The sequence below is a fragment of the Oreochromis aureus genome, linkage group 7 (genome assembly GCF_013358895.1).
Source record: "Oreochromis aureus strain Israel breed Guangdong linkage group 7, ZZ_aureus, whole genome shotgun sequence".
In the NCBI taxonomy this organism is placed as follows: domain Eukaryota; kingdom Metazoa; phylum Chordata; class Actinopteri; order Cichliformes; family Cichlidae; genus Oreochromis; species Oreochromis aureus.
Genome location: NC_052948.1, coordinates 17,675,394 through 17,700,181, shown reverse-complemented (window position 1 = coordinate 17,700,181; position 24,788 = coordinate 17,675,394). Strand labels below are relative to the sequence as shown.

The 24,788-nt window shown below is 40.5% G+C and overlaps 1 protein-coding gene across 6 annotated transcripts; it reads right to left on the bottom strand.

Moving 5' to 3' along the window:
• Nucleotides 1-433: 433 nt before the first annotated feature.
• On the bottom strand, nt 434-24,630 carry LOC116332674 (calcium-independent phospholipase A2-gamma-like). 6 transcript variants are annotated; one of them, XR_005613872.1, is made up of 11 exons: nt 24,440-24,630; nt 22,718-24,008; nt 21,928-22,077; nt 20,226-20,377; nt 19,937-20,031; nt 18,873-19,044; nt 18,506-18,563; nt 17,960-18,154; nt 4,466-4,661; nt 1,977-2,706; nt 434-1,163 (listed from the first exon to the last, which is right to left on the bottom strand). XR_005613872.1 is itself a non-coding variant. In XM_031755711.2 (10 exons), the coding sequence occupies exons 2-10, from the start codon at nt 23,939-23,941 to the stop codon at nt 2,429-2,431; spliced, it is 2,520 nt and encodes an 839-aa protein (XP_031611571.1). In that variant the 5' UTR covers nt 23,942-24,008; nt 24,440-24,630; the 3' UTR covers nt 434-2,428. The 6 variants fall into 6 exon arrangements, 4 of the variants coding, with proteins under 4 accessions (XP_031611571.1, XP_039471265.1, XP_031611570.1 ...); XR_005613871.1 differs by having other exon boundaries at nt 434-2,057; nt 2,315-2,706; XM_031755711.2 differs by having other exon boundaries at nt 434-2,706.
• Between the last annotated feature and the right edge of the window lie 158 nt (nt 24,631-24,788).

Below are 24,788 nucleotides of genomic sequence, written 5' to 3'. Positions count from 1 at the left end.
AGCTTGTGGGAGGCACTTACATGATCGAGGGTTTAAATGTCTCCAGATCTCCTCACCAAACTCACAGCTAGGATGGGAATGGAGAAGTGTGAAAGAAGTAAACTATTCTTATATTAAAATATATATCCTGTTCACGTGTTTCCATGGAAAATGTGAAATTTTCTGTTTGTGACCTGAAACCTTTGTATTATGTGCCCAAGTAACAATTTTTCAAATCAGAATGAGCTAATCAAGCCAAGCACCCTGGACAGTGAGCCAAGAAAGTGGGGGGTGAATATCACTTCAGATCTCTGCCGGTGTAATTACGCAGTCGTGAGCACTTGATATCCTCTTCCCTCCACCTCCTCACTTCCTGGGATGAAGTAAAGAGAAGCTGCGGCTTTCCTCCGATCACAATAATCTAATCTTCATACAATTAGGAGGCAGAATGCAGCGCAGTTCAGTAGTGGGTTTTAATTACACTCTCAAACAGTCTTTACACAGGACCAACAAGAGATGAGTGGAATTATATTAATCTGGGTGATATCTGTGTTGGCTACAGGCCTTCTGGGAGTGACCGACACAATGTTGTATCAGTAATACGGTACGTGACCAGGTTAGGCGCTGAAATGGACGCCTGCAATGCATTTATGTGCAGCAAAAGTAGCAGCGTACGAAAATCATTTTACATCCCAGCCAATCAATAAGCACCCATCTGTTTTAATCCAGCTCATCAGATAAACCCTGTGTGATTTCAACAAACGTTACAGTGCAGTAGAGTCAGGACTAAAACACAGCACTTCAAGGTGGAAAGGGTAAAAGCGGCTTTTGAGAACAGGCATCAAAGGGAAAGAGGGCACACTAAAGACAGAGCAGAAAATGTGAGTAGCCTGCAGGGATCCCAGAAAACCGAACAATAAAAGCGCACAATGATAAAAGCGCTTGAAACAACTGAACTAAAAATACTCTGCGGTTTAAATAACACATAAAAATTCACGCTTTATGACAGTGAGGCTCTAGCTGGATCCTTATCACAATTTACATACACGTGACAAAAACAAAAAACAACATAAAAAACCCTTGACCCCTAGGGCCTCTCTGTTAGGCTGTGTTGGTTTTTTTGCAGGGCAAACATACTGCAGACACTTTGAGATGATGAAGACGGCTGTGCGGATGCAAGTTATCTATGATAAGAATGAAAAACAGTAGAAAATACTACTTAAACAGCCAGAGGACATTTTGGATCAAAGTGTTAAACAGCACTTCATCAACAAAATACCAACTGAGTTACATGTACAATTAATCCCAAAGCCCACTGAAGCTGCTGTGGTAGCCTAACACCTTACTAACACACTAAGGTGTTTTTCCCCCTCCAATTTGTTCCCCATCTACATATATCTAAGACCCATAGTCATCTTTATTTTTTATCATCATATGTAAATTGTAATGACATACTTTATAGCTCTGTAACGCTTCTTGTGGGCCCCTCGTGTATCAGTGTTGCTCTTATCAAAATACAATTACACAGTTTAGCAGTAGCTGTATTTGTTGAGCAAACTTTAGTCATTAATTTTAGATTGACTTTTTTTCTTAACAATGCAGTTTTACAGGTTATACATTTACTCAACAACACATGAAGTCCATCTATATATATATTTTTTTCTTTTTATGTGAGAATATAAATACTGCTTTGTGAGGATGTACTGGTTTTCATTAAAAAATATTTTAAACAAAAGTAAATGATCAGTAAATATCCACCTGGTGGGAAGATCATTGTTAATGCCACCATTACTAGCTTATCTGCGAAATAAAGTCTTTGTGTTCTATGTTTTAAAGGAACATCAAAGGAGATAAAGTTATCTGAATGTTAAGTTAGAACATCGACACCACTTTTACCAATATTTATCAAGTCCCAGCAGCTAGGTAGCTAACGTTAGCTTTTAGTCTTAAATTGAGAACAGGTAGCTTTTTTTCAGGCAGATTCTGGATTTTATTACCTTCTGAAGAATCCAGACAAATTTCAGTCTTTAGTTCAGTCTTTAACCTAAGCCAATTGTCTGCTGGAGATAACTGAGCATCTGCAACACAAAATCAGCATTCATTTAGGCAAAGAAGTCATTTAAATGTTAAACTACTGCCATCAGCTGTTGTAGGATCTCTACTCAGGGAGCTTCTAAATCGACAAGCCATTTAAAAGATCTTCTTTAAATGCTATGCTAAGTCAAGTGTTATACATTGGATAAATCTTACATTGCCACAGCTGTTGGCACATTTAAACTAAAATCACATCACAGTGTCAAGTGAGAGTGAGGAGTTGGCATGTTGTATACATTACCTACTTGTGCATATACATAATGTTCTTCAGAGCTACAGGGCAATAAATATGACACTTGGACCTCGGTAAGTTTCCGTATTCGTGTGGACCAGAAAAACGTGGCTCGACTGGAATCTAAAACTTGGACGAGTAAAAGGACAGACCATTATACATATCAACCCTGAGCCTGGCCCAGTCAGTCATCTTCTGGATGGAGCTTTTCTCTCGGGTCAGGATACGAGCTGCCTTCTTCAGCTTGTCCTCATTCCTCTCTAGGTAATGCAAGCCCTCAGCCTGCAGTGCGTTGAGCTTCTCTTGACGGTTCTCGTCTAAGGAGAAATCCTCGCTCATGTAGGGGTTGAAGCGAAAGTAAGTGTCTGGAGGAAGGAAGGCGTCGAGCATGGCGTGAACCTCTGGAGGGAGAAGTAAGAGTGAGGTCATAAAAGAGAGAATAAAAAAAAATTTAAAAAACAATTCACTTCATAATCGTCCCAACGTGGAAAAACATTCACAGACTGCCTTACAAGGGGCTAGCGAAGTCAAACCTTATCTATCAGCTCTGTTATAGGATTACAAGTGTCACTGAGTAAGTGCTCAGGGCTAGAGTGTGAGGTAACACCAAGTGAAAATGTCTAGCCTGTCTATCACGGCTGTTTTCATCTGCCTTGCATGAGCAGTTTAAAATCAACATCCTACAAATGCAAACAAACAGGCAGCGGGTAACAAAACAGGCCTGAAGCACCCAAAAAGGTTTCTGTCTGAGTTCCCACAGTATTAAAACCAACCGTCTCCAAGGCTCTGCAAAACTCTACAAGGAGTAACTTATCTGGAGGTGATCAGGAGAGTTTTTATAGAGCAAATCAGTGTTAGATTATTGTGTGCTGAAAAGTTATACACAGAGACAAGAACAGCTTACTCACAAGAGATAATGCATGTGGTTAAACCAGAGATGAACCTTGTTTTCATTACTTTAATAAATCACTCGTTATTCAAAATTTTATACTGTCAATCATAAATGGTTTGGCCTTGTGCAGTGAGCTGGGTGCTAACTGCTAAAAAGTGTTCTACTATTTTCCCTCTGCAGAAGGATTAGTTTTTAGATAGTGATATCATCACCTTCCTAGTGAAAGTCCCTTTTACCTACCAAATATGGAAATCCAAACACAAAACAATAACACAAAGACTCCAGAATTGCTGCAGATCTGTCAAACTCGTGTCTGTGTCTTGTAAGACATCCATGTATTCACCAAACAAACTGAAACATGCAACCTGTTAAACACAGGATACTGTGTTTAAGTAAACAGGTTGCACGTATATTGGATGTACAAGGTCTTCATAAAAGGAACAGCCGTTTCAAGAACGAGTGGCCCAAGGTCATTTTTCCAAAACACGTCTGAAGATATATAAAAAGTAATATTCTCCATCTTTGTCACTGAAACCCTATTAGATCTGCTTTTTCTGACCGCAACAACAAACGCAGCTAAGCTTGATACACCGAAGACAAACTAGGAGGCTTGCGAGCACTAAAGCTTTTGAAAAAGAGGAAATCTGTGATAAACACTCTTTCTAATCTGCTGTTTCTAAATAACAAAAGCCCGCAAGAGAGCTGGGAAAGGGATTAATCTCAAAATACAGGACGAACAAGTGCAGAGAAGCATCTAGGTCACACACACACACACACACTGCACCACAGCAGCAACAGGGAGGGGAACAAGCCAAATTTAGGCACAGCAGAAGTGCCCATGTCTAGAGGTGATAAGGAGACAAAGAGGTTGGCGCTACAAAGGGCCACAGTGGGATTTATCTAGAACAAAGTCGACTTGCGGTGCAGTGTTTTCTAAAACGATACCATCAAAAATCCTAAATCTCACCCTTAGAAAAGAAACAGGGAATGATCACTGCTAATGTGCATTTATTTAATCTTCTTGTGTAGAGGAAATACTATAAACACACCTGAAACAACACTGCAAACAAAGGCAGTTCAGTTCAGTTTTTTGTACTGCAGCCATCTTTACACTATGACTTAATCCTGTCATGGCAAGTTTCAGGCTTTCATCACTCCTTGGTTGACACAGGTGTGCTTTAGAATTTAGTTGTACATTTAGCGGCTGTCAAAGCTGTGAAACACTGGAGAACACAATAGGTCTCCATCATTTTGCGGTGCATCCTTACCTTCAGTGTCTGTAGCACTGCTGATGACGTTGGTGAGTTTTGTTTTGAGGCTTGTATACGCAGCGTTGCTTTTGCCAGTAGATTCAAAGCGACCCGTACCGAGCGAGACCACACACTCCAGAGGCGTGTCAGGCCACAAGCACTGGCACTCATGTATAGCAAGTGCTGTGGGGTTGTTAATCAGTAGACCTCCATCCTGTGAAAAAACAACAACAACAACAACAAAACCCAGTGCTGTTAGGCAACCTGTTTACAGGCCAGGTTTGGTGTTTCATTCCAAGACCAAAGTCAGTGAAACCAAATAATTGGGGTTTGAAACCTTTCATGGATTTTAACAGTCAATAGACAAAATTTCAGAAGAACATCTGATAAAGTGAAGAGGAAAAAGAAAAAAATAAATAAATCAATGTGCGGCTTTAGTGCTGCTTGTAAGTCTATTAAACAAAGGGTCCCCGCATTTCCCCTTCCCTCACAGTTTCAGTCAGACTTGCTTTGATATCGAACAACTGCCCAGGAGTGCTTTCGCTTTGGATCCATATTGTACCCAAGGCAGTGGGGGGAGTAACTGGAGAGGCTGCGGGATTGTTGAATAGGCATGAGGCAGAGGGGCCGCGGGGCTGGCACCAGGATCAAACACACAAGGGCCCGTTCTCATTAAGGAAGCCGAGCTTGGTGGGGGGGCTGGAGCCGCAGGGCCCCAAATGTCTAGGGACACAGTAGAGCGAATGGTGCTTGTTTACATGGCCCTGTGTACACACGTTTGATCGAGAGCACATGCTCAGTGCATACAATATTGTGTGCATTTCTGATAGCATGTGGCATATGTACACACACACACACACACACACACACACACACACACACACACAGAGCAATGGGGGAAAAACACCTCGTGTGTAAATTTGAGTGCGATATGGAAAACTGTTCCATCAATCCAACAGAAAATTGCAAAGCTCTGGCTATTGTAGCTGGACTGGAGGAAAAGCTCCCGTTACAACTGAAAAATTTAATGTACAAGTTCTCTACAAAACCTGGAGTGCTAAAGAGAATTGATTTGGCATTAGATAACAGTAAAACAAGTTTAAGGGTTTACTGACACACTTGCAGCTCAGCTATGATTTACTTAGACAGAGTTCTCTGAGTCAACTGCACTGTCAGCAGCTCGCTTGCACTCATAAAAGCTGTGCTGACACAGATCAAGCAAGTCTGTGTGTCATCAGTTCATACTATAATGAGAAAAGTAAATAAATACAATCTAAAAGACACGTTTTCCATTTAAAAAAAGAAAGACACACAAAACCCCCCAAAACATTTTAATGATATCTGAGTAGAAACAAAGGTTATAATTGATCTGTTCAGTTTGGACAAAGAGCCAGGTGCCTTTGTATTAATCATAAAGGCATTCATTGACCACAGATATCATGAGTTACAAGCTATAGCTGGTTTTGTAATAATGAATCAACTAGATAAATAACTTCTGGTTTTATTGTTGTAAATTAAAAAGTGAAAAAAAAATCTTCATTGGAAGGTCAAATCACAGAGTAAGGTGGTGGATAAAGACAGCTGCAGACATGAGCAGCCATTCCTATTATACTAATTTCAAGTACTGCACACTGCCTGGAGGACACAAAGACAGTAGTTTCTACTGTGTTCTACTGTCCCGTGGATGAGTGCACGGATTCCCAAAAAATGTTCAGGCATTTGTTCGTCCACGCGGATCTTAGCTGAGCTGAAGCAGACCCGTGCATACTCACAGATGGGGAAACTAACACTTTGCTGAACTCACATTACATTTCATTGCTATCACAGTATTGACATAATTAAGATTCTGTTATGATTATTACAGTAGTTTATATATTGCACGACAATTATTATTGATGGCATCGATATCAAGAAAAGAAACCGAGAAAAAAAAATTCCATATAGTGTAACTGCAAAAAGCAGGAATTATGTATTTATTCACAATGTTGTGGTCTCAATTTTTCTGTGTGTTATTTTCATTATTCAACTTGTCTGTTTGCTTAATTATTGGCGTTCTCCTCAGCGGGTTTCTTCAGTTTCACCAGACTTCAGTTTACTTTATCTTCATTGAAGCAACACCACGAGCAGGCGTGAAGTACTGACTCTGGTAAATCAATCTGGGGAAGGAATTTATTTAGAGTACCTACATGATTCAATAAAACATCTTCATTTGATACCAGTGTGTTAAACCTATTGCAGGAGGAAGCTATACACAATACTGCTAACATTTTATTTTACCTTTTTTGTATAGTTCGCTTTTTCAGGCATTTTCTCATAAACAAAGCAGGAGGCTAATACTACACCAATAAGCAGATCAAGAGAAAACTGACTAATTTCATGAGATATGAATGGATATATATATCACTAAAATTCGTATGTACACGCTTCATCTTCCTTACTTTTCTGTGATAGTAAACTAAACTTTTTGAGGTTTTGATTACCTGTTTGCACAATGCATACATTCTAAAGACATCACTACAGATATTGTATTTATCAAGGACAAACGAAATAATTGAGAAAATGTGACACATTTTCAGTCAAAGAGTGATTAGAGGTCAATAACATCTGTACAAAAAAAATGGCAGGATAACCTTTGCAATAGTTCTCTATGGTTTTATGCACAGAGTAAGTAAACCAGCTGACGTATAACAGGTTGGTATTGGTTAATAGGTTAACTGGTTAAGTCACAGCCCAAGTGAATACCGGACTAGACCATTAACGATAAAAATGGGGGGAGGGATATTTTTTCCTTTTTTCTGCTTCTTTTCCTTTATTTAAACACAAATTGATTTATATGTTATTATGACCCTGATGAAGGCCACAGGCTGAAACACGTCGGTCAGTTAATAAAGTTGTTCCTCTTTATCTTTAAGTGTTGCTGGAGTTCCTGCATTGTTAGTTTCTCATCCTCTCCATGCACCTTGGAAGTAGGTGAAGTTGTGCCAGAAATCTTTGTTGCTATTTATGCACAGAGTGACAAACATAAAGATAGAAAGACACTGCCAAGTATTAAACTACTGCAGTGGTTAAAATTTAACTAACATGAAAAACTACAAAGACACATGTGTCTAATATTCTGTTATGATAATGTATAATCAATCATTACTACGATGACCTAAAAGTTAGTTGCTGAGATAATAATTAGAGCCAGAGCCTCAGAGAGCACCATTTAACTGGCCGAGATGGAAGTCATACAAAGAAGGCTTCACTCTGTGACAGAGCATAGAAGAACTGCTGAGGTGGCCGTTTGTCCAAAGCACATCATTATGCACCAGTAGGTTGTCTGGCAGACCGAGAAATGAATCACATAAAAAAAAGAGGAAAATGCCTGGATTGGATGTGCCCGTAATAGAGACTTAGGGGGACTTGCTGCACTGGGCACCAGTCAAACCCAGCTGGTAACAAAACAACTAAGCAGTTTTCTTATCACTCACCCCAGTGTGAGAGGCTCCATTTTTGGAACTCTGCGGCAATGATGGCAACAGTCCGGGTCCAGTTATGGCTTCTTTGTGCTTAATAGCTGGGGGCAAGTTTCAGAGGCGCAGTGGTCGCGCTTGCACACAGTGCCAGGGCATATAACTTTAAAAGCAGACTGTGCAATGGTTGTCTGAGCAAGGGACTTAATGCTTTAGCTTGTCTACATTTCAGTGCACCTGCTGGAGGAGCCCAGAGTGGGTAAAAATGGTCAAGGCAATTATGAAAAAAAATCGGGTTTTTGATGAAAAGACCTATTGCACCACTGAAAGACTTTCTTTCTGTATTCTCTCTTTTTTTTAAAAAAAAAAAAAAAAGTCATTTGTATAGTCATCTTTTTTACGCAGGTGTTGAAACAGGCTGGTAGTACCCCGACTTTCCAACAGGAGCACTATTTAACATTATTACTGCAAAAACAACTTTTTAACCATTTAAAAATAAGTGAAACTGTGAAAAGAATGTTAAGAAGAAACAGACATGACTTTATATTAAAGACCATAATGTAGTGTGTTGCAGAAAAATCTAATGAAGTTGGTTACTAGCTACTGCCTGGTTGCATCCTAATGTAATTTTCTCAAGACATCATACATATAGTCCATCTGTCCAACACCAGAAGAAGCAGACCTGCCCAGAGATCATATTGCCCTTTTATATGCTCTACTATTTTGACCTCTTGTCCTACAGTCAAGGGCAGGAAGTCAATAAATTGAATGGCAAAACCTAGAGCCAGAAGATGAGCGAGTCAGCTAGAGTTTGATTTTAGTCTTGCAAAGCTTACTGTACTTATGCTTCCTGGAATGCTAGGCCAGGTGAGTTTGCAAGTTGAGACTGTATAACTTCTGCAGCCAATCATCACGAGGTTTGGATGTTGGATTATTTGAATACGACAGCACTGTAAGGCAATGGCAGACACAAACAATAGTTGCTTTGACAATAATTTTACACAAAAAATTTTTTAAAAGTGTTGCTACAAGAAAAAAGTAGCATTACTTAGGATTTGTTGCATGCTATTGCAGGGCAGCAGCTACTCCTGATAGACTAAGATACTCTACACACTGTTTTTATCAAAGTCCAACCGATAGAGGACTTTTTATACTATACTAAACAAGATCTGGCAATTTAAAAATTCAATACTCCAATGTACCGGACAACAATTTTTTTTTTTTTTTTTCACAGATTTCCCTAACAGCTGTTAAACGTACTTATTTATTCACTCATTCACGCTCTGCCCGAGTCTGCTCAGATTAGATGACTGTTGTGTTTGCGGCTTTCCAAACCAACAGTAAAGTCGCAGAGAACCCTCTGGTGGACAAACTATGCAACATCAACACTTATAACATGGTTGAAGGGTGAAGAGTCTTTTTTTTCCTTTAACTTTTTTCCATTTTCATTCATTGCGAATACAAATACCAATACTCAGGCTTTACTTTTTTACATGGGCCAGTATTACATTGTCACACAAAGATTCTTCAGGCCAGAGCACATCTGGATGATAAATTAAGCTGAAACTATGATCCACTTGCATCCACTTGGGACAAACTGCAAATAAGGTTGCATGCAAAATGGCCCCACTCAAGCTGTCTGTCAAACACGCAGCATGACGCGAGGCAAAGGTCACTTCCATTTACGAGGATTTAGAGCTGTAACGCTGCTTATACTCGAAATGACTCAATCTCACTGTAAACAGGAATGCCATGTGTCTACAGACTAATGTCCTCAGAGAGTACACCCCTGTCAGTAGCAATCATCTGACCGACATTTAACCCCCTTTGAGGTTAAATTTTCTATCAGATAAAGAGGAATGCCAACTTTGAATTCTGGCTTTCATAGAGGCTTAATGATTTCCTGTGACAGCGTTTGAGTCTTTCTTCCGGTGTTATCCGTTAGTTACTACTCCGAGGATCAAAGCTCGTTTAGCCTCGCCTTTGCCCTTCAGGGTCTAATGGCTAATTCACCAATGTGCTCATCACTTCTATGAGTCTGTATGCAAATATACCAAGTTTTCACCTAATTGGGGCTCCCACACCCAAGGGGACATTTTTTCAAAAAACCAAATGGCTTTAAAAAGATGTTGTTCTTACAGTATATTCTGGAATCAAAATTTCTCTCAGTTAAATGAATAATATTGAGATTTGCATGATTTATTTACACTGCTGCTTAAAAAATGTCTCCACTGTCATTAACTTTTGGGAGCTTATCTTCATTGTGTCAGTTTAAGCTGCATTAGAGGGGGAAGAGCTGATTTGAATAGCAAAGAGGTGCTATCGTGAGATCACTAAAAGTCATTTCACGCCCCAATGTATGTCAGCTCCCATTAGCTGGGACAGCAAACTTCATCCTATTCATCCAGCCTGTGCGCCTCTGCATCCCTCTCTCTCTCTAACCCGTGGGTAAACCTTCAATACTCATTTGTGCAAGGGTTCATTATGAACGACCACAACACAGAAAAGGAGGGAGCGTCAGCTTAAATCTAAATGAGGTGAACCTTTTGAAATAGAGCCTGGTGTAGCATTCAAATCTCAGCTCCAGGGAGAAGCTTTAGTCATTACACTTTCTTCTTTTGCTCCTCTGACAGGGATGGACTGAGGAGCACTAAGCTCTGTAGTAATTTGTTATGACGCCCTGCCAATGAGGCTCCCTTCTCACAAATGATTAATTAGGGAAGAATTACATAAGTCGTGGACATCCGATTACGTCTGTCAAAATACCAGAATGTTTTCCAGAGATGGTAGTTCACTTGATAAGCAGATAATTAGGCTGCCAGGAAAAAAACCCAACTATGAATCTTCCAAATCAATTCATACCATTTGCACACAAAATGAAGCCATCCCAGTCACTGCCTGTGCAATCGGAGAAATAAATCTGTTCATTGACCAAAATGAATTCCCCAAATGGTTTCCAATACACATAAAAAGCATCATTGTGATCTGCAAGGATGGAACTGAAACGGTGTGAGGACCAGTCCTAAATGGTGGCCAGGTCAAGTCAAAGGGCTTCATGCCATATTAAGTAATTCCATGGACTAGCTCTTCACTTGACCTTATAGCTTTATGGGCCCCTCAGGTCACCGTGAGGTTCAAATCATCTTCCCAGGCTATAAACAGAAGAAGGACTCATCTGTAAGGGTGCCAGCTTTGCCCCCAGGCAGCCAAAACAATTGAGATATACTGCGGACAGTTACCTTTTCCCACACGTTCTGTGAATACATGACCACACATGAACACCCAATATTGAAACAATGAATCATCCCTGTCGACCGCAGCCGCCGAGATTAAACTGTGACAATTCATGAAGTGATATAAATGGCTTCAGAAGCCCTCCTCCATATTTACTCAACCTAAAGTCACTCTAGGCGTTATGCACATATTTGACAGATTCATATTAAAAAGCATAATTTCAAAACTCATCCCCTGGACAATTTAAACTAAATTCCCCTGCTGTTTTGCTAAGAGGATGATGGAAGACACATCTCTGTGACAATATATCGCAACGCGAGGTTTAAAGCCGTGAATTCTTTCTGCAGTAAAGAAGTCATCTGAATGTGATGGACAAGTGTGAAAAGGCGAGGGAGGTCAGAGACGAGGAAGATTTGCTGAAGCTTCCACACAGCAGTCAGTCAACATAATAAGTGGACCAGCATAATCCTCAAGCAAGTGTGCCAGCTCAATCAAGTGTTTGTGGATGTGAGAAAACGTGCGTTCTAAAGAACAAAAGAAGAAAAAAAAGCAGCCATTTGAGCAAACAGAGGCGATGTGACAATCAGAGGTGGGTGCTAACAAGATACATTTTCCGAGCTATGTGCACTTGAGTAACTTTCAAGTAAAATGCACTTGTTATAGGAGTTTTAATGAAGCATAGGTTTCACTCTCACTCAAGTCATTTTTTGCAGAATTATCACTCCTACAACTCTATTATGCTTGACTATTTTACTATTCATCTGCTGCCCTTCTATTAATGATCACTGATACGACTCTATTCAGAACATAAATAATAGCCAAATTGTTAATAACATTGTATAATATTGCATTTATTCCATTTAATTATAATTATAGCACTTTTGAATTTATCCAACACCACTGGCAGGTCTGATTAACAGAGAACTGCAGTGCAGTAAGTGAAGGAACAAATATGCTGTTTGCAGAGTTTAATAAATTTAACAATGAAATATCCCCTTATTATGTCCCAGTGAGCCTCAATGAAACATGAGACAGTAGAAAATAATATCGCCAATCAAAAATGTCAGATTTACTTTATTTGGCTACGAAAGGTTTTCACATATGCCTGCCTATCAAATCAGAATTAAGCAGCTCTCATTGTGCGTCACACTGCTGCGCTCATTGTCATTATTTAGTGCCTGTTTTATGAGTTGCCGTACTTTAATCAAGTGAACTGTGTGGCTCGCATCAGTCTGTGTTATGCTGAAACCTATTCACACCCTTTTTTGCCATTACAATAATGAACTGATTCATTTAGCTTAAAGCTTTATTCTCATATTGTATTTTATTACAGTAGCCGAGACGCAACGTTGGATAATTTTAGCTTTTTTATTGTTGTAATTTTATTACGCTGTCTGAAACAGGTCTCTTTTGTAAACAAGACATTGAGAATCAATGGGATTACCTGCATGAATAAAGGCTATATCAAAAAATAAATAAAAACTAAAGACAAAAACTTTTTATTTGCATCTTTTGAAACGATTACTTTTGCTTTGTTTTTCCTTGTTTTCATAAGGCAGCTCTACTTAGGTACATTCTTGGAGCCACTCAAGCCACCCCTATTAAAAATGGGAGATGGGACTTATCCTCAAAGGACAAAGATCCTGAGTCAGTCTCAGAAGAGGAAGCTGTCTGCAGCATGGCTCAAATGTGAGCTCCATCCTCCAACAGTCTGCAGGCCAAGTTCCCAGGGCTTAACATGGGAAGAGCAAGCTGGGATGAGAAAGTTTAAAAGCTCTGATTCACACCCTGAATCTACAACATCTCCTCTCTGCTTCATATGAGTTAGTGCCATATACAAATATATAATTTATGACCAATAATTTCATCTCCAGAGGCCTTTAAGAGGGGAAAAAGGAAAAGAAAAAAAATGAATTAAAATGTTAGGATATCTTCAGTCGCACCTTAGAAAGGCATTTAATTATGCAAGCCCCTCTGCCTTTTTCACGTCATTCATAGTCACAGATGCCACATTTAATGCCTTCCTGTACTAATTTATGTCTACTCTCTCGTTCATTAGTGACAAATACGTATGGGAGGGCTGATGTGACCTATTCATTTGTGGCTGAGTGAAGCCTTTCGGCTGAGCATGGTGCCATGTTGGGGCTCCAAGGGGTCGCACTGGGGGTGGTGGTCCACTAGTCCAATGTCTCCCATCAAATGCTGGCAGGGGTGGGCACAAAACAAGCTCCCATTCCTTCCCATCGCCTCAGGAGACACCATGGCAACTAGGCCGAAAAAAAAATGGGTCCTCCTCACCATTCCTGGCATGCCCTGGCATCCACTGTGAAATGTCTGAAATCTTTTACTTCTGTGTTCTTTAGAGTCGAGATAACTGAGCGAGCTTTAATGTGGAACATGCGCCTCCTCCCTCCCTTTATCTCATCTATCCCCCACCCCACTTCTTTTTCCCCTTGTTCCCCCCTCACTAAAGGATGCTCTCCACGGCTATGGTAGTGAGTGTGAGGCTTTGATAATGCCATGGCTCTGCTTCAAAGGTCTCACTCCAAGTTACAATTTTCCCAGTGTTAGTAGGAAGAATCTATAGAATCTAGGTGCTTCTCCATCAGGTTTCCATTCCAGCCTGCAGACTCACAGAATCATCAACAAACACTCATCTGTCTTCGAAAGCTGCTTGAGAAGTCCAACCTTCGTTCAGCACATGCCGTTACAACTCTTGCGTTCGCTGTCACAAAAGGTTGATTGTCTGAGGGCTTGAATTAAGTGGGAAAGTTTGTGGGCGTCGGTGGAAAAGAGCGAGATGACTCTCTCTCTAGGGAATCCTGACATCATACACAGCATGTTATGTTCACAACTGGTCTCAAGCAGGCACCAATAAGTCATCAGACTGGGTGGCATTTTGAAGATGGCCAAACATTCACATGGAAATTAGAGTGCTTAGCAGAAACCGTATATGAACAGGAGCTTGTTACAAGTCCTGCTCTTGGATTTTACTGTGTAATCATAATTAGAAACTCATTAAAATTACATCTGAACTATCATCACTCAGATTTCCATTAGCTTGAGCAAAGTAGTCTTTGCTTCAGCAAAGAAAACTGACAAATAGATGAGGATAGAATTACTAGGCCCTCTATAAAAAAGTCATTTTTTTAAAGTATTTCTAAAGTGCTGTTAAACATCTGCTGATCCTCTTCTGCTTATTCTTCCCAGGATTGGAGCCCATCCTAGCTCCTGTAGGGCAAAAGGCGGGGTACACCCTGGACAGAGTGCTGTTAAGTGCTTTGAGAACTTTTCCAAACATCCTGGTTTTATTTTGGACGCTTCTATTATTTTTATTTTGCACACACAAAAATTTTTGATTTGACAAAAATCCAAAATTCCAGGGTCAAATTATTAGCCTCCCTGATGCTAATAGTTAATTCTGTATCCTTTTTGCTGGATAATAGCCTGCAGTTATGTACTAGTTTTCAACAAGTTTCACCTGAGTGATCCCAGCCCATTCTTCTTTGGCGAACCTCTCAAGCTACTCCAGATTTGTTGATCTTCTGGCATGAACCTCAGATTTTCAGTTCACCCCACAGATTTTCATTGACATTCAAGTCAGGGCTTTGTGCAGGCCAGTCAGAAATGTTCTCTTTCGTTTCTGGAGGTAGTTCTTCACCAGTAGCGGCACATATTTTGTGTCATTGTGTTAGAAGACAAATCGATGAACTGGACCGCGTTTTGCTGCTGACTGCTGGAGATTTCCCTTTCAAAATCTTCACATATCCTGCTTTCTTCTTGATTCATGCATTGAGCAGATTCCTGGTTCCAGATGCCCTGAAACATCTCCACAGCATAATGCTCCCACTACTGTGGGGATGCCGTTGTTTCGATTGTACCCCTCTCCTTCCTTTCTCCAGATATAACCACTTTCGTCTTATCTGACCAAAGGACTCACTTCTAGTATACATAATCTTTCTCCAGGTTGTTCTTGGCATACTCCAGTTTGCCTTAAAGGGGTTTCTTGTTCAGAAGCCGAGTTTTGTTTTTGCAGCCCATTCAGGATTCCAGTGGCTGTCATCTTTGAGACTACAACACCTGTCTTGGTCAAGTCCTTCACTAGTGTGTTGACAGTTGTTCTGGGGTCTTTAGACACATCTATCACTATTTTTCTTGACAGTCTTTGAAATCTTTCACTTCCTACCTCTGCTGGGCTTGTTCTGTACTGTGCGGCTCTCTTTTGATTTTCTTCATGATACTTCACACTCTAGTTGACATTTGGAAACACTGTGACTTAACTTCATATATCCATCTCCTGTTTTTCAGGGGGTAATAATATTGACCCTGGTAACGGAGTTTTTTTCTGATACTGTGTGCAAACGGATATCATTTATTTTTTCTATAGAAACTAGTATTGTGAGAAATGCAATGTTGAAAATCTCTTGCTAATAATTTTGTCCTTATCTGTGAGTCTAACTTCATATGATGCCTATATCAAAATCATAATAGATACCATGAAGCCTTTGATACACTAGGATTAAATTAAATTGACTGATTTGGGCAAGTTATTTTATCCTCTTACATCTCAATAGATATTAAAATTTCAAATGAAAAATCAAGACACGGAATTTGGGTAAGGTGAATCTCAGCTTAAACAGCATGAACTCAGTGTCTCAGGAACCACAAATAAGGTGTGCTTTAAAATATACACGTTTGGTAGCCAGACATATCCTGCTGTGCTGGTATTACATACAAATGTAAGTCATCTTCAGGATAGTGAATACGGGTAAAAACACTCCCAAAACTGCAAGAGCTGTGCAAACGCTCCGTATGCTTATGAATTCGCAATCAAGGCCTTAGAATATTTTTCAGAGATTTATTAGGTTAAAATTAACCCTAGCTCTTGTTACCAAGAGCTCTTTCTAATTTTACTCAGTTCTTCAGTTGGAATTTTCTCTTGAAAGACTTGAAATAAAAATAAAACAGCTGTAACTGATTTCATGTCAGTTGTGGTAAATATATTAAGCTACTGATGGCGTCTCATCATCTCAAAGTATGAGGCCTCCTGCTGGCCGCCAACTAAGTGATTTTGCAAAAGCAGTTCCATAATTAGATTGTCTGTATTTTCTTTCCAATGAAGCAGATGTAGCAGTCACACAGTTTTGTGTGATGAGGGAAGCTCTGGATTGGGATAATTTATGCATCAGAGGGAGACCTGCTAGACGGCATGCTGGGGAAATCTCCCACTACAGGTGGGTTTTCATCATCCAGTCTCTTTCATTCTCTCCCCCCTGCACTTCATTCACCTGCACACCTAACACAGCTTCCAATTAGGAGTGCCGGAGCTCTCCCGTGTGGGATATTGCCTTTGATGTAAACACACTCTTATTCACGTGTGATGGATCTACACTAAGTTCATCAGAGTCTGTTCATCTGTGTTTTTAATGTAAATTTAAGGAGATTCCCACACTTGTATGTGGCAAATCAAACACAGGCTACGTCAGCTGAATAATTAGACTGGAGAGGAACATTATTCCCCATCTTATCCCACCTGTTTTTTGCCTTTTTAAAATAAGCAATATGACTACTCTATATAAAATAAAACAAGACGTTTACTCAGTTTCTGGTGTGACTTTCCTCATAAGGTTTCTTATATCGTCTGTGCTTTCTGCCATTCCATTTACTTAACAGAGCAACCTCTGTTTTCCATTACAGAGGCTAAATAATTTTGCTGATTTATTGATCAGCAAAATGGCAAAATGGACTGGCGGTTTGTTATGTTGCTGATGGCTAATGCGTACCTGTTTAGTGGAGATGGATTTAAGTGCGTCTCACGATGACTCTACCCCTCATTCTTCTGTCAAAATGTAGCTGACTGGAAATAAATACTATCAGAAAGGAAATAGAGTTCCTCCCTCTCACTTGCTCTGCAGAAAATCTTTCTCATTAGAATTCTCAAAATCCTTCGAAACTCTCCAGCATCGACACTGACTGTGCGGGGCATGTTAATCTAGAAGACCAAGAGTAAAAGCTTTAATACTGGAGCAGCGGACTGCAGTTGTCTTTGCATGAACACTAAGTATCAGCACAATTCTCAGTTGGCCAGCAAAGGTCTTTCGATAGGGCACGCTGCACAAATTCTGTAACAACAATGACTTCTGCCTGAGTGCATGAAGTATGTGTAACACAATAATCTCTGTTTTCCTTAAAATGACTATAAACCCTGAACTATTGGTCAAATTATACAAGCTGTATTCATGTTGAACCAACAGTACAGTTTATATGCCGAATCTGAGGCTATTCGTCTACTAAAACTAAGCTAAATATGAAAGAACATTTCAATTAACTCAAATAAAAACAAAAATACTGGCGGCCACCAATGGCCCTCAGCCTCCAAGTAGATACAGCTAAGGTATAAATTATAAAATCCTATGTTGCCTCATTCCCGTATTCATATAAAACCAGCTAAATTAAAAACTGACATAAATAAAAATGTCAGTTTGGCGAAATTTGTCAGGACAGCCAGTATCAGGAGGATTTTTCACTTCTCCACATCACAGTAATATTTTTGGTGAACGTTTTAAATCTGCCTCAGTCAAAAGTTACCCATAAAAGGAAAGTGAACACTGAAACTATTTTTACAATGAGAGGTAAACTGAAACAAGATGTCTCTGAAATGAAGTGAAAAAGAACTAAATTAAGAATGAAAAGTTTAAAAAAAAAAAAAAAAAAAAAAGAAGGAAAATCAATTTTAAAAAATCTAAACTGCAAAACTGCTCATCTTCACACAGCGTTCCATACACTCCGCAGGAATAGTGTAACAGCTGTGAAGGGGACTGACCTGGTGGAGATCATTCCCCAAAGGGAACTCCTGGAAATACCCGGGGGCTGCTGATGTGGCGCGGATGGCCTGCCAAAGCTGATGCTGGCAGCCCCCAAGGTAGTGTGAGCGCATCCCAGGCAGCAGGTTGTAGTTCCTAAAAACATATGCCTTCAGAGGAGTGCCCCGATTCACAATGGTGCTCACAGCTGCCACCTGTGGGTGAGGGCATCAACATACAGGGTGACTTTCTTTTTCAGTGTCAAGCGGTAGTTGAACAAAAGCAGATGAGAAATGCAGGCATAATATCTAGGTCGACATTCTGACAGATCAATTTTATGTCATCACTGAGCTCCGAGCCTCAGAGGAGACATGCTGACATCTGAAAAGCCTATATACTTCTTTAGGCCCACTTTCTTATGGCTTTAGAGCCTATTTTTATCTGTCAAGCAGAAAAGAAATGCGAGGGAAATGGAGAAAGAAGGTTTCTGAGTAATATACAAGTAAACAAGGTGAGGCGAAAAACACACTGGGGGATAATGAGTCAGACCATCTCATAAAGCTCACCTTGGGGCAGTCAGGGTTTCTTGAAGTCTCCACCATGAGGTGAGAGCCCATTTTCTCTCTGTGGAGGTTCACAAGGGTGATGTTATTTTCTAGTTTAGAGGGTTTAGGGTAGCATAATGACTAATGGTAAATAAGTTCCCTTCAAAAGAATGCTGACTATGATTAATCATACAGTAATCTTTATTCTGTAATATAACTTTCTGATTTTTCCAACAAGCAGCTGTTTTTTGTGTTTTTTTAGGCGTTCTGTATTTTAATTACTCCCATGGCTGTCGAAGATCCATTGTTGTTGCATGGCACGGCAATAAAGGAGAAAGACAATGCGCTCATCTAGACACTGATCATGAACTACAACAGTAAAACTCACTTGAGGATTTTCTCCCACGCTTCACTGTCGTAGAAAGCGTGGCTCCAGCCCATCTTCATGGTGCCGACAAATACATTCTGCTTGAAAATATCTGAGCCCAGCTTTCGGTACAGATCATCACACTCGTTCAGAGGGATCTGGAACATGCCTAGCATGAACCCGAGGACAGCACCTGAGTTAAAACAACCAGAAACATTCAAATGAGAGTGACTGAGATGTACTGTTAATTGAACTGCTGTAAACAGGAGGTAGAGGAGGTTCAGACAATCCTTTGAGAAAGCATCGAGGCACAGCTTGTGCTCGTCCTCAAAGATGATGTTCATATAGTAATGAACCAGGTTTACTGGAAGGAAACTTACTGAAGGATCAACTGTTATAACCAGATGCTTTGGAGATGAGTTTACAGGATGTGAATAGGAATAACATGGTTAGAAGACTATTATTTTCATGATCAAGTATCCCCAACAGGATTAGAGAGTCACAATGGCACAATGTGGGCAAAAGTGCCAGATGTGGCCCCAATAGGTTTCTAAATGTGTGAGAACACCATTTGATTTAGGAGGCATGTTGTCACATTTGACAACTCTCACTAAATCTGAAAATGGAGTATCTCCAGCTGGTGGAGATTAAAACATAACTGAGAGAACGCTGGACAAACAGAAACTTCTAACAGTGATTAAAGCCGAATGTGCTTTGCAAATAAACAGCAGGCTTTTAATCTATTTTTAATCAGTTTGAGGTTGGTCCACAGCTCCCCCTTGTGGTGATTTAACATCAAGGAAGCGCCTAATGTTCTTGACAGTAAAATACTTGTAAATTTCATGAATTCATTTTATGAGTTTAAAATCAACTGTAATGAAAGCAAAATGAATTTTGCAATTGTACAATATTAGTTCTCACCCAGACTGAGAGGAAAGGGGCTGCTGGTGAAATTGAGGTCAAAATCCAGAGCAGAGCAACAAATAGGTCAGTGCTGCCTGTACTCTGCTAAGTGTTGCACTTTGTTCAGATAATCCATATACATGCCTCTGACGATACAGAAGTAGGGCAGGAGGACAGCGTACCTGTGCTGACACCACAGATATAATCAAACAGTTTGTAAGTGGGTTTCCCAGTCAGGGCTTCTAGCTTCTGTAACGTCTGAAGGGCAACAATTCCCCTGAAAGTAAAAAGCCAGACAAATACATGGACACATGCATGAGACGTTAGTAACCAACTCTTCATCAAGAGCACAAGATTTAAACACTAATAGAAGAAGTGTACGACCTTTGACACTATAAACCTGATATCATTAACTCATATCTTAAAGTAAAGACGAGTGTGGGGGGGAGGGGAGTGGAGCTGAACGTGTACCTTAAACCTCCTCCATCTATGGACAAGATCCTTATTCCTCTGCCTTTGACAGGTTTATGATAGCCCACCAGAGCGAGTGCTTCTCTAACGGCTGCTCTCAGACCCGGATCGTTAGCCTGTTCCAGACGGAGGAGGCAAGGGATAACGTTCTCCTGACAAATACAAACATAGCATGACAGTCAGCACCAGAAACAGAAAATGCTGTCAATCCACCATGAAGTGGTGTGGACTAGAAAGTGGGAATGTAGAGGTGGGATAGAATTTAACGAGAACCATCTCTCTGTTACGAGACGTAGCTGCGCTCTCAAAACCAAAACTTCAACATCATAACAGGTGAACAAATATCAAAACAAGCAAAGTTCAGGCATGCATGAATAAACAGTCTTCTTTTTGACTGTGCATTATATTCTGCGTGTTTTGATAATGCATCATGACTACTTCTTGTTAGATTTACTCTTTCCTTGGATTTGTCACCCTGCATCCCATCTAATTCTGCTGCCTGATATCAGTCAGCACATAGTTACATAAACCAGGGCACAAACTATCGACGCTTACTGAATCAGAGGTCATCCCCACTGTTTCCATGAAAAAGGCTGAAACCAGGTTCACTGGTTCACCGGTCATTATTTATTCAGACTGAATTTAGCGAAGAATACACAGTGCAATCAATTTGCAATGAGAAATTAATGTTGACCTTTGTCGTCATGGTTAAAAATGGATGGGGGTCGATACTGGTGTGACCACTGCACATCTGTAAAACCTTGATCATAAATAAAACATGACAGCTAAAGGTATTGCAAACAGACTGAGCAATGTGACCGAAATAAATGCCGAAGATGTCTGAAGAGATTCTTTTTTTTCCCCCCCTCACAGCGTGAGTGCATGAAGACATAAATATCATTACATTTATTTCCGTAGCCATTTGCAAAGTGAGGCTCTCAACAATATGTGAAACCAAAAACTGGATTTACAGAGAAAAACAACCTTGGTTTAAAATACTCTAGATTAGTATCTGTGGTATCACTGATGTGACATAAATCTATGTAACAGTGCACAGTCTGCATTTAGAGCTGTGTGTAACCTGCTGAGCGCAGCTCACAGGCTGACATTTTGCAAGCATCAGAAAATTCTCAAATACAATCAGAAAGCATAACGTATATGATTCTCATGCTAATGCTGCAGAAGCTCAGCAACTGACCATGCAGCATATACAGACCGTACATACATAACATGGAAATTAACATGCAAATAAAAAGAAACATGCTGCTGAAAACAGTTTTGACAACATTGTCAGCTCTATATAAAAAAAACATCACACACTTGTGGATGTTAATCTGCTGGAAAATGAAAAAGAAAAACCATCTTTACTGTGTAACGCAATTGGCTGTTTTTTGCTGCGGAGTACGCCGCACACACCCACACAGTGTTTCTGTGTTTTCAGCTCTTTATTTACAGTTTTGCCTTTTCAGGCTGTTGTTGCTGGCTGTTTCGCACAGTTGCTGCGACGATTGCTCGCCCGCAACTGTCTGCTTTCAGTTCCCTCATCCTCTCGGATCCTGGCGTGCCGCCCAAATAGGGGAGGCATGATCTCCAGCTGTGTTGGTCAGTCTCCCCTGGCACTGCCCCATAAACCCACTGCACCACCCCTCCCCTGCAACTGAGCCACAGACCACACCTCGCCACATACTGCTAAATTTCTCACCTTCACTGCAACGCCACGAGTCTCTGGAAACTCCAAGAGGTGGTAACTTAAGTCCTCCACCCTGTTGATATAGACCTTTACATCTGATGCCCTGTGGAGAGCCTGAACCAGTGCCCGGGTTCGATTGTCCACACTCACTCTTGCAATAATCTGTGACATAAAAGCAAAAAAAATAAAAATAAATACAGTACAGTACATTAATTCCTCACTAGGCAGGTATGATGGTTGCGGCTTATATTATGTATGTGATTGATATATTATTTAATATGTTATAATAATATCTAAGACCGATTATGTTATGCACATTTATTTAAGTCAATCCAGCATTGCCACAAACTAGATGTCAGACTTGCTTAGATCTCCACAACATAAAGGCCCCCGTAAGCCTATAAAGCGCCCTCTCTCTGTGGCCCTGTAACTTCTCAAGGGGGTTATTTTTGAATATAACTTCCCAGAACTCCCAGAACAGCAAGTCGACATCCTTCCAGTAGACATATAGAATAACAAGGGCGCTGGTCAAAGTTTGAATTGTGGACACTCTGTTGTATTACACTATACTATACTGGATCATTTTAATATGCATATAATGTTTCATTCAAACACAGACAAAAAGCGTAACTCACATAGACAAAATCTAGGACTATTGAAAAAAGTTTATATTGAGTAGAATGAAAGTTGAAAGTCCTATAGCATACCCGTAGGATTCTCAAGGAACAGGTTATTAAAAATATATGGCTTACTACAAAAGGAAAAATTTATGAAAGAAATACTGCTGTGCTGTAAGCCCTACCTTTTCCCTTTGGTGCAGAAGTTTCTTGGCCTTCTCCTCCGCAGCCTTCTGCTCGTTACTAACCTCAGCCTGTTTCACTGACACGTCCTCTGATTTCTTTTCCTCCAGTACAGCGCTCTTAGACTCTCCTGTTCTGAACTTAGGAACAAGAGGTGCTATGTAGTTCCCAACAAATGCCTGCACAGTTGGAGCTGAATAAGACAGATACTGTCCTAAACCCCTCTTTGGGGCAGCAGGGTCTTTCTTATCAGACACCGGCATGAGGTCTGAGGTTTGTTGATCCTGAGAGGAAGTGGAAGAGCTTTCAAGATGCTCTCCTTTCTTGTCCTGAGTGTTTATGCTGCTGCCAAAGTATGAGTTGACGTGATTTGCTACATAGGTGTAAGTCTCACCCAGGTTCACTGAAAAGGTGCTCGGATGGAAGAGGTCTGTGGATTGTTTGGGCATTGTGCTCTTGCTCTCCAAATCATTCAGCGAAGGCTGGAGCTCCTCTTGCCTCCTGGAACGAGTAGTTTTGACGCCAGGAGCAATACGTCTCAGTCTTTTCTCCCTCGGTTCAGTTACAGTTGGGACTGTGGCAGTGACAATCTCTTGGGTAGAAGTCTGAGTATGAGTGGAGGTAATGGAACTTGTATCACATGTGGCAGAAGTGGAAAGGGACGGATTGGCAGAAGATCTCTGAACAACAGGTTTCTGAGCAGTTGATGCTGAAGAGAGAGCAGCATTAGAAGGATCGTAAGTGGATGTGACTGTATTCTCATCAGGTTTGGGCCTTGTCTCAACACTGGCTTCAGCATTTTTCTCAGCCTTTAAAGCATTAGGTTTGAGTCTGGAGATCTTTGACATAAGCTCTGTATGTGTCCCACTCACAGCTTTGGAAACTGTGTCCAGCGTGCTCCTGACACGAGACATATGTCGGCTCAGGCCAGCAGACCACTTTGAAGCTGAAGTGTTCAAATACAGCGTGCTGGTGTGGAGGCCAAGCCGATGTCTAACTTGGTTACCTTTAAAGAACCCCACCTTGCGACCCTTGGCCCTCAGGTGGTGGATGTGCCTCCAGCTGAGATAGCATTCCTTATAGAAAACAGGCTGCTGTGCATGACTCTTACAATGAAACGCACCACACAAAGGCAATGATGCTGCTGGTTTGTGAGCATGGGACTGCCATATAAGCAATGTTCTACTTATTTTCACCCAGGTATTTGAAGCCCATCTGTGATTCATATTCTTTCAGTCCACGAGTGTTTAACCCATTCGAAGAAATACACCCGTGCTTTCCCCATTCATTAACCTGGTAATGAAAAGAAAAGTTTACATCACCACTACATACACCCAATATAGGGAAACACTGTATAGAATTAATAACCACAGAGCGTAATGTTATATCAATTCTATTATTGTATCACACACTGTTTATAGTAAATTGTTGACTTAAATTTGCAAGTCAATAAAGCCCTTTGGAATGAATCGATTTAAAAATAAAAACGAGAAAAATGACTTTTAAACAATTGTATAACAGAAAAAAAAAATCTCAAAAAGAGTTCTTGTTAATCTGGTGTTTGAGCATCGCTCAACTTTTAACAAGCACACTATTTCATTAACTGTCACAGGTGAGAGGACAACAGGTTCACTTTTAACTATGTCAACATAAGCAACTAGCTAACAGAGTACCGCTAAAACGCTAGCTTTTATACAGGCCGCACACAAAACAACAAGGCATACCAGTCCTTTGTTTTGCTGTTTCACGAGAGCCCAGATTCACTTAATCCTTCTATTAAATGCCCATCCTTGATTAACCATAACACAAAAGCATAACACCTTACGGGAGTGTAATAGGTCGCTCGACCCGATGCCTAATTTCCAGAGTGATGTGACAGCAACAGTCGAAAGAAAAACAATGGTCACATGATCCTCCATCTTCGCTGCGATTGGCCAGTTACCCTTTGGTACTTTAAATAGTTTCTGTTGATTGGTTGAGCAGATTCTCCCCACCATTGACGGCTGCATGGGGTACACTTAATATGCTTCACGGTGTATGCCGAATGTCTCCAGGGGAAGCGGAGTCAGCATT

Excerpts from the sequence above, each read along its gene's own strand:
- LOC116332674 (XM_031755711.2), bottom strand. The coding sequence starts at position 23,941 with ATGAATCACAGATGGGCTTCAAATACCTGGGTGAAAATAAGTAGAACA. Across the intron at positions 22,078-22,717 it reads TTCTGCACCAAAGGGAAAAG|ATTATTGCAAGAGTGAGTGT; the intron begins GTAGGGCTTACA and ends TTTATGTCACAG. Across the intron at positions 18,564-18,872 it reads GCGTGGGAGAAAATCCTCAA|AGAGAAAATGGGCTCTCACC; the intron begins GTGAGTTTTACT and ends GAACCTCCACAG.